The sequence below is a fragment of the Lepisosteus oculatus genome, chromosome 6 (assembly GCF_040954835.1).
Source record: "Lepisosteus oculatus isolate fLepOcu1 chromosome 6, fLepOcu1.hap2, whole genome shotgun sequence".
Taxonomy (NCBI): Eukaryota; Metazoa; Chordata; class Actinopteri; order Semionotiformes; family Lepisosteidae; genus Lepisosteus; species Lepisosteus oculatus.
The window spans coordinates 546208-560295 of NC_090701.1; the positions used below are offsets into that span (position 1 = coordinate 546208).

General features: G+C 47.7%; 1 protein-coding gene across 2 annotated transcripts in view; it reads left to right on the forward strand.

The window, feature by feature from the left end:
• sema5a (sema domain, seven thrombospondin repeats (type 1 and type 1-like), transmembrane domain (TM) and short cytoplasmic domain, (semaphorin) 5A) overlaps positions 1–14088 on the forward strand; it is a 135440-nt gene that overhangs the window by 71165 nt on the left and 50187 nt on the right. For both annotated transcript variants that reach the window (XR_001479263.2, XM_015355020.2), the window contains exons 8-9: positions 7171–7456; positions 8258–8393. Coding sequence is in view for 1 of the 2 variants with exons in the window: in XM_015355020.2 (XP_015210506.2) it covers positions 7171–7456; positions 8258–8393 (422 nt within the window). In the remaining variant the exon portion in view is untranslated. The remainder of the gene's footprint in view (positions 1–7170; positions 7457–8257; positions 8394–14088) is intronic.

Sequence of the window (14088 nt, forward strand, 5' to 3'; positions counted from 1 at the left end):
GAGGGGTAATGGGTGGGACGAGGGGCAGGGTGAGGGAATGGGTGGGACAAGGAGCAGGCGTGAGGGAATGGGTGGGACGAGGGGCAGGGTGAGGGAATGGGTGGGGCATGGGGAGGGGTGAGGGAATGGGTGGGACGAGGGGCAGGGGTGAGGGAATGGGTGGGACGAGGGGCAGGGTGAGGGAATGGGTGGGACGAGGGGCAGGGTGTGGGAATGGGTGGGATGAGGGGCAGGGTGAGGGAATGGGTGGGACGAGGAGCAGGGGTGAGGGAATGGGTGGGACGAGGAGCAGGGGTGAGGGAATGGGTGGGACGAGGGGCAGGCGTGAGGGAATGGGTGGGACGAGGGGCAGGGTGAGGGAATGGGTGGGACGAGGGGCAGGGTGTGGGAATGGGTGGGATGAGGGGCAGGGGTGAGAGAATGGGTGGGATGAGGGGCAGGCGTGAGGGAATGGGTGGGACGAGGGGCAGGGGTGAGGGAATGGGTGGGGCATGGGGAGGGGTAATGGGTGGGACGAGGGGCAGGGTGAGGGAATGGGTGGGACAAGGAGCAGGCGTGAGGGGTGGGACGAGGGGCAGGGTGAGGGAATGGGTGGGGTATGGGGAGGGGTGAGGGAATGGGTGGGACGAGGGGCAGGGGTGAGGGAATGGGTGGGACGAGGGGCAGGGTGAGGGAATGGGTGGGACGAGGGGCAGGGTGTGGGAATGGGTGGGATGAGGGGCAGGGTGAGGGAATGGGTGGGACGAGGAGCAGGGGTGAGGGAATGGGTGGGACGAGGAGCAGGGGTGAGGGAATGGGTGGGACGAGGGGCAGGCGTGAGGGAATGGGTGGGACGAGGGGCAGGGTGTGGGAATGGGTGGGATGAGGGGCAGGGGTGAGAGAATGGGTGGGATGAGGGGCAGGCGTGAGGGAATGGGTGGGACGAGGGGCAGGGGTGAGGGAATGGGTGGGACGAGGAGCAGGGGTGAGGGAATGGGTGGGACGAGGGGCAGGGTGTGGGAATGGGTGGGATGAGGGGCAGGGGTGAGGGAATGGGTGGGACGAGGGGCAGGCGTGAGGGAATGGGTGGGGCATGGGGAGGGGTGAGGGAATGGGTGGGATGAGGGGCAGGCGTGAGGGAATGGGTGGGACGAGGGGCAGGCATGAGGGAATGGGTGGGATGAGGGGCAGGGGTGAGAGAATGGGTGGGACGAGGGGCAGGCGTGAGGGAATGGGTGGGACGAGGGGCAGGCGTGAGGGAATGGGTGGGATGAGGGGCAGGCGTGAGGGAATGGGTGGGACGAGGGGCAGGCGTGAGGGAATGGGTGGGATGAGGGGCAGGGGTGAGGGAATGGGTGGGACGAGGAGCAGGGGTGAGAGAATGGGTGGGGCATGGGGAGGGGTGAGGGAATGGGTGGGACGAGGGGCAGGGTGTGGGAATGGGTGGGACGAGGAGCAGGGGTGAGGGAATGGGTGGGGCATGGGGAGGGGTGAGGGAATGGGTGGGACGAGGAGCAGGGGTGAGGGAATGGGTGGGACGAGGAGCAGGGGTGAGGGAATGGGTGGGACGAGGGGCAGGGTGTGGGAATGGGTGGGACGAGGAGCAGGGTGAGGGAATGGGTGGGGCATGGGGAGGGGTGAGGGAATGGGTGGGACGAGGAGCAGGGGTGAGGGAATGGGTGGGACGAGGGGCAGGGGTGAGGGAATGGGTGGGACAAGGAGCAGGCGTGAGGGAATGGGTGGGACGAGGGGCAGGGTGAGGGAATGGGTGGGGCATGGGGAGGGGTGAGGGAATGGGTGGGACGAGGGGCAGGGGTGAGGGAATGGGTGGGACGAGGGGCAGGGTGAGGGAATGGGTGGGACGAGGGGCAGGGTGTGGGAATGGGTGGGATGAGGGGCAGGGTGAGGGAATGGGTGGGACGAGGAGCAGGGGTGAGGGAATGGGTGGGACGAGGGGCAGGCGTGAGGGAATGGGTGGGACGAGGGGCAGGGGTGAGGGAATGGGTTGGACGAGGGGCAGGGTGAGGGAATGGGTGGGACGAGGGGCAGGGTGTGGGAATGGGTGGGATGAGGGGCAGGGGTGAGAGAATGGGTGGGATGAGGGGCAGGCGTGAGGGAATGGGTGGGACGAGGGGCAGGGGTGAGGGAATGGGTGGGGCATGGGGAGGGGTAATGGGTGGGACGAGGGGCAGGGTGAGGGAATGGGTGGGACAAGGAGCAGGCGTGAGGGAATGGGTGGGACGAGGGGCAGGGTGAGGGAATGGGTGGGGCATGGGGAGGGGTGAGGGAATGGGTGGGACGAGGGGCAGGGGTGAGGGAATGGGTGGGACGAGGGGCAGGGTGAGGGAATGGGTGGGACGAGGGGCAGGGTGTGGGAATGGGTGGGATGAGGGGCAGGGTGAGGGAATGGGTGGGACGAGGAGCAGGGGTGAGGGAATGGGTGGGACGAGGGGCAGGCGTGAGGGAATGGGTGGGACGAGGGGCAGGGGTGAGGGAATGGGTGGGACGAGGGGCAGGGTGAGGGAATGGGTGGGACGAGGGGCAGGGTGTGGGAATGGGTGGGATGAGGGGCAGGGGTGAGGGAATGGGTGGGACGAGGGGCAGGCGTGAGGGAATGGGTGGGGCATGGGGAGGGGTGAGGGAATGGGTGGGATGAGGGGCAGGCGTGAGGGAATGGGTGGGACGAGGGGCAGGCGTGAGGGAATGGGTGGGATGAGGGGCAGGGGTGAGGGAATGGGTGGGACGAGGAGCAGGGGTGAGGGAATGGGTGGGACGAGGGGCAGGGTGTGGGAATGGGTGGGATGAGGGGCAGGGGTGAGGGAATGGGTGGGACGAGGGGCAGGCGTGAGGGAATGGGTGGGGCATGGGGAGGGGTGAGGGAATGGGTGGGATGAGGGGCAGGCGTGAGGGAATGGGTGGGACGAGGGGCAGGCGTGAGGGAATGGGTGGGATGAGGGGCAGGGGTGAGAGAATGGGTGGGACGAGGGGCAGGGGTGAGGGAATGGGTGGGACGAGGGGCAGGGGTGAGGGAATGGGTGGGACGAGGAGCAGGGGTGAGGGAATGGGTGGGACGAGGGGCAGGGTGTGGGAATGGGTGGGATGAGGGGCAGGGGTGAGGGAATGGGTGGGACGAGGGGCAGGCGTGAGGGAATGGGTGGGGCATGGGGAGGGGTGAGGGAATGGGTGGGATGAGGGGCAGGCGTGAGGGAATGGGTGGGACGAGGGGCAGGCGTGAGGGAATGGGTGGGATGAGGGGCAGGGGTGAGAGAATGGGTGGGACGAGGGGCAGGCGTGAGGGAATGGGTGGGACGAGGAGCAGGGTGAGGGAATGGGTGGGGCATGGGGAGGGGTGAGGGAATGGGTGGGATGAGGGGCAAGGGTGAGGGAATGGGTGGGATGAGGGGCAGGCGTGAGGGAATGGGTGGGACGAGGGGCAGGCGTGAGGGAATGGGTGGGATGAGGGGCAGGGGTGAGGGAATGGGTGGGACGAGGAGCAGGGGTGAGAGAATGGGTGGGGCATGGGGAGGGGTGAGGGAATGGGTGGGACGAGGGGCAGGGGTGAGGGAATGGGTGGGACGAGGGGCAGGGTGTGGGAATGGGTGGGACGAGGAGCAGGGTGAGGGAATGGGTGGGGCATGGGGAGGGGTGAGGGAATGGGTGGGACGAGGAGCAGGGGTGAGGGAATGGGTGGGACGAGGGGCAGGGGTGAGGGAATGGGTGGGACGAGGGGCAGGGTGAGGGAATGGGTGGGATGAGGGGCAGGGGTGAGGGAATGGGTGGGGCATGGGGAGGGGTGAGGGAATGGGTGGGACGAGGGGCAGGGTGAGGGAATGGGTGGGGCATGGGGAGGGGTAATGGGTGGGGCGAGGACAAGACAAAGAGCCAGGCTGGAGGCGGGACAAGTGGCAGGATGAGGGCGGGGAGAAGGCAGGGCAGAAGGCAGGCTAGGCAAAGTCTGGGGCAGGGCTATGAGCACATGCTATCTCCTGGGACCTGTGGCTCTGAGAAATAGAGATGTTGCTCACTGTGAGAATTGTCAACACTGAATTACGTTGAATTAGTCAGTAGCATGATGGAAAGAGAAAGTGGGAAAAGTATAGTGTGCCAGCTGTGGAGCCTCTTTGAGTATGACGTGGGGAGGGGAAAGAGTTTTCCAAGCCGTTAGGTGCATGTGGTTTAGTGTCCGATGGTCTCCCACACTCCTCTTTCTCTTCTTGAAGCTGTTTCAGTGGCTGTTGGATGAGATTCTGAACGTGAAAAAATAAACAATGCAATTAATGTGCACCCAAGCTCAAGTAAAACTAATTTGCATCCTCTTTAACAAATCCTTCGTAAGACCTGCGATATTACTTACTGCAATGTTTTTCTTGAGAATTTATATTTGTTTTCTCGTGGTTGATTAAAGAGGGCCTCCAGTGCTGGCTGAATAAATTAACTCATTTGTAACCTTTTTTATTTTCTAACAATGTAAAGAAAACCTAATTGGTTTACAGGCACAGCGGAGCAAGTGCAAAGTCAATACATACAGTAGCAGCATAAAGCCTCTTATATACAGTACAGTGTATGTAATATCTTGAGTCTGTTAATTTTTTCTGTCATGTTTTGTATTGAACCAGAGATACTTTGCCACTTTAAATGCTTTTATGAATGCAGTGTACTGGATTGATCATCTAAAACGTTTCTGTAATAGATCTTGCGAGGCGGCAGTTTTTTAAGGCACTGAGGTTCCTTGTTGATGTTAATTGGAAAGACCTGAGGGGAACTTCGGTGTCCCCTATCAAGCCCACAAGACTCCAGTTCGCAGTTTTGCCAGTAGACCTTGAGTGAAACATCACATTAGGTCAGATGGGTTGGTACAGGGCTTGTGTGAAATGTAAGGAAAATGCTCAGTGTTTTGATGTACTTTAAAATCTGAATTGATTTTTGGTGGATTTGCATTAAAATCCTCACCTTTCTTTATCTGCATGGAGAAAGGGGCAGTTAGGAACAGACAATTTTAAAGTTTTACTGACAGACTGAGCAGGTCCAATGAATGTAAACACCATGGGTGCACAGTGGTATAAGGAGCACACCTTCACCGAGAGGAAATGATTTCAGCACTAAACCTCGAGGAGCAATGTAATAAATATGGTAATGCCAGCACTGCTAGGATGGCTGCCTGCTCTTCCTTTTGTTTAATTTTGTTGTTTTTTTTTTCATTTTTGCTTCAGCATCATTTGAGTCCAGGCTATAACCTCAGACTTTCATTATCACGTGAATGCTTCCCGTTTTACTTGAAGAAAGGAAAGAGGCCCCAGAGAGAACATTGCAGAACACAGTTATAATTCCACCAGTGTCCACAGAATAAAAGGGCTCTGCCGTAGCTTACGTGAATTGAGTCCTTAGGAGGTTTCTTCGTTATAACAGTAACGTGTTCGAGAGATGAATTTCATTTCTCTGATGAGGCAGATCAGCCTGCAGCTGGAATTGTACTTGTACTGGATTTCAAGATGAATACGGTGCACTTTTCAGCAGTCTGCCACATCGCCTTGTAGGTGAGATTCAGAGACCAAACATTTAATACATTTTAAATTATAGTGCCTACTGCAACCATAAAAACAACTCATGGTATGTAAAAAAACTCTCACAAAATCAATTTCAGTAAAGCCATGCACATGTTTTACAACCAGGAAATAACATGCAATCCTACTTTTTTAAAATCCTTTTCAGTCTGAATTGCATTTGTCTCTGATTATTGAGAAGTAATTGGTGTTTGCACCTCTATAATTCTGCTTGGCTTCCGTTTGCAGTTAGTTGACTTGTGTAGGGTTGTGTTTCAGTGTGTGTCAAAGCTGGTACTGATGAACACCCCTTCCCGCTTGTGAAGACTGTGTACAAATGGCAAAACCCTCTGTGGTCTCCTCTTATCCCCAACTTTGTGTTTAGCGGGGTTAGTGTCTAAATTCAAACACCTGTTTGTACCTGTAAAAGAGATGTTCAGAGGATGGAAATGTTGTTGGAATGTCCCTTCTAAACAGGAGATTAATGATCCTCATACCTCTCAGGCTGTCAGGCTGGCTGGCCCAGAAAGGGCCAATCGTGTGACTGAGGACTGGTATGTGGCTGTGATTTGTCAATAAGTCAGTGTGTATATTTGGAAGTCAGGGTGAATATTTGTACCATATGCTGCCACTGTCAAGAAAAACACCAGCGGGGCTCTGGCACTGCCCTGCATGGAACATGTTCTTTCACCCTTTACAGCTCTCTATAGACATATCCCACTCTAGAGCGACTGCAGTGAAATGGTCTTTGTAGCATAATGCCAGAGGATTAGTGGTTTACTACAAAGAAGACCTTTTAAAACATCTGAGTAGTAAAATGAGTATTTGTGTGTATGTTGAGAGGTGTTTTTTTTCTCAGTGCTAATGCTCTTCAGAGGGGCTAAGTCTGACTTTTCACTTAATAATCTCTGTAGATCTCATATCGTTGCTATCACACTGGGCTGCTGGAGTTTGTTCCGACCTAGTTACTCAATTTAGTCAATTAAACCATATCTAACATATTTAAATATTATAATTTATAGTTAATTAAGTACAAGATCATACAAGGGACAGTTACATATAAAAGGCAAAAGAACATCATAAGAAGTATAAGAGTAATGCAATTTATTAAAAATAGACCATCTACAGTATGTAACTGGGAGCTCAGGTGGAACCAACAGCTAAGACCCAGAAACATCTAGGTCTGAGACCTTTGTCTTACTGTCTATCCACAGTGTAGCTGGATTATCTCACATCCTGTTCAGCATCTATACTTTAAAATTCCTTTATTTGTGCTGTAAAAAGGGAATGTGAGACAATTTTTAGTGAAAAATAAAATCTGCCAAACATTAAAAGAAAATTGAATTAAATTTAAACTGAAAAAAAGTATGTGCTACTGTCTTTTGGAAAAGGTTCAGTATTCTTTCTGTACTTATTGATTTTTCTTCATGTTGTTCAGAGGACTGTGTGAAAATAACATTTAAAACTTTAACTTAGAATTATCTTAGAAAGTTCTAGAATGACTAAAACAATAAACTATTGAGTTTAAATAGTAGAAATATACAATTAAAATCCAGTCAGAACAGTATTTATAGGCTTTTACTTTTTTGTGTTGAGGATAGCAGACAGGTCTTGTGTAACCGTTTGTTTTGATACATTGTCTTCCTTGCAGAGCCCAACTTCGTGTCCTCTTACGATATCGGGAATTTCACCTATTTCTTCTTCCGGGAGAACGCGGTGGAGCACGACTGTGGGAAGACCATTTTCTCGCGGGCAGCGCGGGTGTGCAAGAACGACGTGGGGGGCCGCTTCCTGCTGGAGGACACCTGGACCACCTTCATGAAGGCGCGGCTGAACTGCTCACGGCCGGGAGAGATCCCCTTCTACTACAACGAGCTGCAGGGCACCTTCCTCCTGCCCGAGCTGGACCTCATCTACGGCATCTTCACCACTAATGTGTACGTGGGCTTACGTGCTTCTAGAAATGTATTTATAGAACAAGTAATAGGTTAATTCCATGCTGAAAAGAGAAGAAAGAAAACACAACATTGTGTTTTCTTTCTTCTCTTTTCAGCATGGAATAAACCTATTGTTCCTTTGCAACCTACATATGCCGATGCAAGTCCCCACCTGAAATGTATTTATGTATACTAAGGATTGCTGCACAATAAATTTATTTTCTTTGTGTTTATTTTTCGGGTGACTAAATCAATAGTGACGCGTCCTTTGTCACCCTGCTATTCCGCTGTTCTTAATGGTATATAATATGACGTGTTGTTTATTGGTGATTGTCATTATCTCATAGGCATTAATCACCTCCCTGGACATTTCCCTAGACAAAGTGGCAGACAAGTTATGTGTTGAAGAATGGCTTTCTTAATCAAACCTCCTTGGAATCCTCTTTTTAAATTTTAAAAGAAAGATTACAGATTTGATCCATAGGAAAAGAAGGACTTCCAATGAAATTACAGTCAATTGTAGATTTTTAAGATTCTTCACGTAGTGATGTGTGCTCCTAGACAGTAAATGTAACTTTCTATGCACCTATTAGCCACATTACATTAAAATTGAATGAAGCATCTAAAATGAACCTTCTGAAACACGTGTTGAGGACCCGACAGATGTGACAGGCAGGGCAAGGTGGGGCTTGTAGGCACGTTCATGCAGCTGGTGGGGCCAGCAGGCTGTGCTGCACAGACTCTGCTGGGGAGAAGGCGCCTGTATCTGCCACCTGGGCCTGACCACGTTCTGTCTTCCAGGAACAGCATCGCTGCCTCAGCGGTCTGCGTCTTCAACCTCAGCGCCGTGACCCAGGCGTTCAGTGGCCCGTTCAAATACCAGGAGAACTCCAGGTCCGCTTGGCTGCCCTACCCCAACCCCAACCCCGACTTCCAGGTACGTCTCCCCAGCTGCATGTTTTCAATGACGAGGTGCTGCCTATTGAAGGAGCTGCTGAGAATGTTTTGCGAATTCCTGACTGGGTGGAAAATTAGCTTTGCTTTCTTGTAGGGGATGATGTTTTGGAAACTGCATTGCAAAAGTAACAAGAAAGTGGTGGTTGTCTGATGAATGATATTTCTTTTCTAAACTTTAGTGATTCTATTTAGGAATGTGTGTTTTTTTTACCTGATTGTGACCCTTACAGAAAGTCTTTGGAATATTTGCAATATTTATCAGACTTAAACCATTTTCTGGTGACCTTTGGATCTTGAAAACAAAATTGTTCATCTGACTCTTAGTGCTAAATCAGTTGACCATATTTAATAATATAGTAAGACAGCTGAAATATCTCACTCTCCCTGTTGTTCTGGGATGCATGCATTTTTTTCAGTTAGTTCGATAGTTTTGCTTCTTATTATTCAATAGTTTATTCGTTCTATTTTTTACACTCTTGCAAATAGAGCAGACCAAACATCTGAAGAGTATTGAGCAATTTAAGTGACATAAAGAAGGAGAAGCTTCACTAATTACATCCATGCAGTACAATCAATGAATTTGGTGGTATTATCTATTTTCTGATTACCGTTTTCCTGTTATTTGTACTGTGATAACTTGAAATTAAACAGTTGGACTACTAACCTATCACTTGCAGCATTTGTCAAATTTTCTTTTACTGTCAGCTAACTATAGATTTTTCTACATATTTGTGTTATAGAAATTGTCTGTATCTGAAATCCTCTATGTACAGTAGTTATAAAATCTTAGTGGGTGCCCTTTGTGTATAGGTTGTCATGTAACTTTAACATTAGTAGCAGTAGTAGTACTTGCAGTCTTTGAACTCTTTGAACTTTCTAATTTAAGAGTACAGTAATGGTAAAAAAAAAATTACATTGTATTTTAAATCTCTGTAGGACTGAGTGTTTCTTGCAAATACTGATAATCGCAGTTTGTGATCTGTGTAATTAATCTAATTATTGTGCTATTATTTCACTGAAATGTCAGTTGCTGGGAGTTTTCTATTGCTGTTTTTTTAGTGAAACATTAATTAATTATGGAATTATACACTTTATTGATCTGAGATAAGAAACCCACGGTTGAGGAAGTCTGATTTGTCTGTGCCACTGCTTTGTGTAGCAATGAGAGGGACGACCCACTATAAACTGCTGCCAGTGTCTGGATTGACCCTGTGCAGGCTAGTCAGGAGGTTTAATTCTCACCATGACCCACTGGAAACAGAAGAAGCTGGACCTGCTTCCCTTCGGTTCCTATCTGTACTCCTCTGCCTGTATCAGCAGGGATCGGGAGACAGTTTTGACAGCAGTCATGAAAATCTTAAATTAATCAGCCAAGGAGTGAAAGTGGGCACTCAAAGTGTTTCCGAGCAGGAAAAGAAAATAAAATTAAAAGAAAAATTAAAATTAAACTCAACCATACTTCATCTAGGCTGTGCCAACATTTGTCAGTGTTCGGTCTGTCGGTGTTGTTCGGTTTCTGATTTATCCTATAACCACCAGTCCAGCATTTGACAACGTCTAAACAAAATCGACTACCCTGCTATTCTCAAGTACCGCTCTGATTTTATTAAATTCTGTTTTAATTCATCTGATGCATCCTTGATTACAGATGAAAAAAAAAACACCTCTACAACCTGATACAAGCTCTTGTTGGGAAAAATATCAAATTAATTTCCCCTTTCCTTCACTCAAACTCAAATTAATATTTTTACTTTAATTTTAAAATGTGACATTACATTTACCGCGTGCAAAGGGAAAAATAGAAACATTGTTTTAAGAAAATATATACTGCTAGTTATTATTGATCTGAAGTGAAGACCATTTTTTTATTGCTAATTTCCAGAACAGCTAGTGAACATAAAGCTTTTGACAGTTGGTTAAGAGAACAAACGGCCTTGTCATGTTAATGGAAATAATAATAATAATAATAATAAACTTTATTTTATATAGCGCCTTTAAAGGTGGCTTCTCAAAGCGCTTTACAGGATGACAATAACAATAAATAAGAAGACTACAACAATAAATAAGAAAATTTCACAAGACAGGACATAATTATAATTACAACAATACAACAATAACAATAGAGGAGACCGTGGAAGATGGTATTAAGAAGAGCAGAGGGGTGAAGAATGGAACCAGTTAAGTAAAGGCTTTACTGAAGAAGAAAGTTTTGAGTCTGGATTTGAAGGAGTTTAGAGAAGGTGACTCTCTAATATCCTTGGGTAAAGAGTTCCAGAGCTTGGGGGCATAGCAGGAGAAGGCCCTGTCGCCCATACAATGTAGACGGGCTTGGGGGACAGTAAGGAGGGCAGAATTTGAAGAGCGGAGGTTGCGAGGTGGGGAGTAGGGCGATAAAAGTTCAGACAGGTATTGAGGTGCCAAGCCATGTAAAGCCTTGTAGGTGAGCATGAGGATTTTAAAGTCTACGCGGAATTTGACCGGAAGCCAGTGCAAGGACTCCAGGATAGGAGTAATGTGAACACTTGTACTAGACCTGGTCAGAATTCTGGCTGCTGAATTTTGGACATACTGCAGCTTGTTCAGAGTAGATTTAGATACACCAGGGAGCAGAGCATTGCAGTAGTCAATTCGAGAGAATACAAATATGTTGATCAGCTTTTCAGCCACAGTTAATGATAGCATAGGGCGTAGTCTTGCGATATTTCTAAGGTGAAAAAAAGATGTTTTGACAGTATGCTGTACATGTGGGTCGAATGTTAAGCCAGAATCGAATATAACCCCAAGGTTTTTCAATTTTGATTGAAGCTCAAGTACAGAGCCATCTACAGACAGGGTTACAGGACTGGCTTTTCGAAGTTGATGGGGGGTACCAATAAGCATGACTTCAGTCTTGTCACAGTTAAGATGAAGGAAGTTTTGAGTCATCCAAATTTTTATGTCAGAGATGCAATTAGATAGGATAGAGACAGCCACGTCAGTGTCGGGTTTGGTATGGATGTATATTTGAGTATCGTCAGCGTAAAAATGAAAGCTGAGGCCATGTGATCTTAAAAGCTGACCAAGTGGGAACATGTAAATGCTGAAGAGCAAGGGGCCCAGTATTGAGCCCTGGGGGACACCAGACTTGACAAGACCGATTTCAGACCTGTACCCATTGAGAGAGACAAAGTGACAGCGATCAGTGAGGTAAGACTTAAACCATTTGAGGGCAGTGTCAGAGACTCCAAACACAGTCTCGAGACGAGAAAGCAAGATGTTATGGTCAACAGTGTCAAAGGCAGCACTGAGATCAAGAAGGATGAGTATGGAAAGAGAACCAGAATCAGAAGCTATTAGGAGATCGTTGGTGACTTTGACTAGGGCGGTTTCTGTGCTGTGAAGTTGACGGAAGCCAGATTGGAGGGGTTCGAAAAGGTTGTTTGTCATGAGGTGGTTATGTAACTGAAGTGTGACAGCACGTTCTAGAATTTTAGAGAGAAAGGGTAAGTTGGAGATGGGGCGAAAGTTGTTAAGATTGTCGACAGCCATGTTAGGCTTCTTTGGCACTGGGGTAATAGCAGCAGTTTTGAGGACCGTTGGTACAATGCCAGTTCTCAAGGATTCATGTATTATATTGAGGACAATGGGACAGAGAGAAGAGAAACAGGACTGGAATAAAGTGGTGGGAATGGGATCTAAAATAGATGTGGTGGGTTTCATGCGCATAACTAGTTTGTTTAGGGATGCTGAGTCAAGAAGAGAGAAGCTGGAGAGACGGGAACCAGAGAAGTTGGATGAGGAGGGAGGAGGTGTGGAAATTATATCCGTAGTGGAGAGAATGTGATGCCGGATGTTGTCAATCTTAGAACTAAAGAAATCTAAGAATGTGTTGCAAAGTTGTGATGAGGCAGGTAATGTGGTAGGGCAGTTTGGCTTGAGCAGTCTGTTGATGGTGGAGAAAAGATGTCTGGGATTGTTTTGGTGATTTTCAATGATGTGAGAGAAGTAGGTGGATCTAGCAGACTCTATAGTAACCTTATAATCAGATAAGAAATCTCTCCAGGCCTGATAATGTACATTTAGGCCGGAAAGACGCCACCTACGCTCAAGTTTGCGAGAGGCTGCCTTCATGGAACGCAGATGGTCATTGTACCAGGGGGCAGGGCGAGAGAAGGAGATGGTTCGAGTTTTTAAAGGAGCAAAGGTGTCGAGGGTAGATAAAAGAGCATTGTCAAGTAACTGTATTTTGTCCTCTAGAGGGTCAGAGGAAGAGAAACAGGATAAGGAGGACAGAACAGAATTTGCAAACCGTGGGTGATCAATTGATCGCCAGTTGCGGAAATTTACAGAGCGTGAGGGGGAAGTGTTAGAAACAGGTAATTCCAGATTGAAAAGAATGGCTAAGTGGTCAGAGAGGCCTAGATCAAGGGGGGAGCAGTGGGAGACAAAGGAGTCATTTGCAATAATTAGATCTAAGGTGTGTCCTTTGTTATGTGTAGGGGTACAAACAAACTGAGCAAGGTCAAAGCATCCCAAAAGAGAAAGGAAGTCTTTAGCCAGACTGGAAGAGGTTGAATCAATGTGTATATTAAAGTCCCCTAGAATAAGGATCCTTTTAAATTTAAGGGATAAGAATGAGAGAAAATCACCAAACTCACCTAAGAAGACTCCACTGGGTTTGGGTGGTCTGTAAACTGTGGCAATAATAGTAGATTGGGGGATAGAAACATTTAAAACAAGACACTCAAAAGAAGAGGGAGGAGGTATAGCTATAGGACTTAGACTGTAAAAAAGGTTGTAAATAACAATGATGCCCCCGCCTCTGCCTGAAAGACGTGGAAGGTCAAAGAAACCATATCCAGGAGGAACTAGTTGGTTGAACAGGAGTCCATCGTTTTGTTTGTGCCATGTTTCGGTTAAGCACAGAAGGTCCAGTTGTTTTTCTTTGATAATGTCACATAAAAGAAGAGCCTTGCTGTTAACGGAGCGGGTGTTGAGTAGCGCTGATCTGGCCAGTCTCGGGGATGCAGGGGGAAGCGGAGTGCGCTCCAAAAGTATCAAATAACACATCCCAGCTACACAACTATTAAATAATTAAGATTGCAAATCATCACACGATGAAACAATAAGTGAGGAGCAAGATCTTACGCTTTGCAGTTATTCAAATATTGATGAGAGAATGAATGATTTCATCCACAGAAAATTGTTGATATGCGGAGGATTGCAGCATGTAGCTTCAATATAATATGGGTTTTGGAGTTAACTTTAACACTCACTTCAAAAGCTACCCAAGGAAATTACAGTTGACCTGAAAGACACAAACTGTTGTACTGTACGTGCTGCACCCCCCTTACATTTTAATGATAAACTGATATACTGATAACCATTATTGTAATCTACTTGAGATTTGTGTGTCTTTTCTGAAATAATAATCAATGGAATTCGTCTTAAACACTACCGTATATTGGGTTTTTTCTGGCATTCCTTATTCAATGAAAATAATAACTTTGATTTAATGCTTTTAACTCTTTCTAAACTTTATTTTATATAGCACTTTTAAAGGTGGCTTCTCAAAGCGCTTTACAGAATGATAACACCAATAAAGAAATACACAAGATATGCACAATGCGAATACACAGTTAGAGTAGACAGTAGATGGGGGTACTGAATACAGCAGGAGCAGAGAGGTAAAGAAC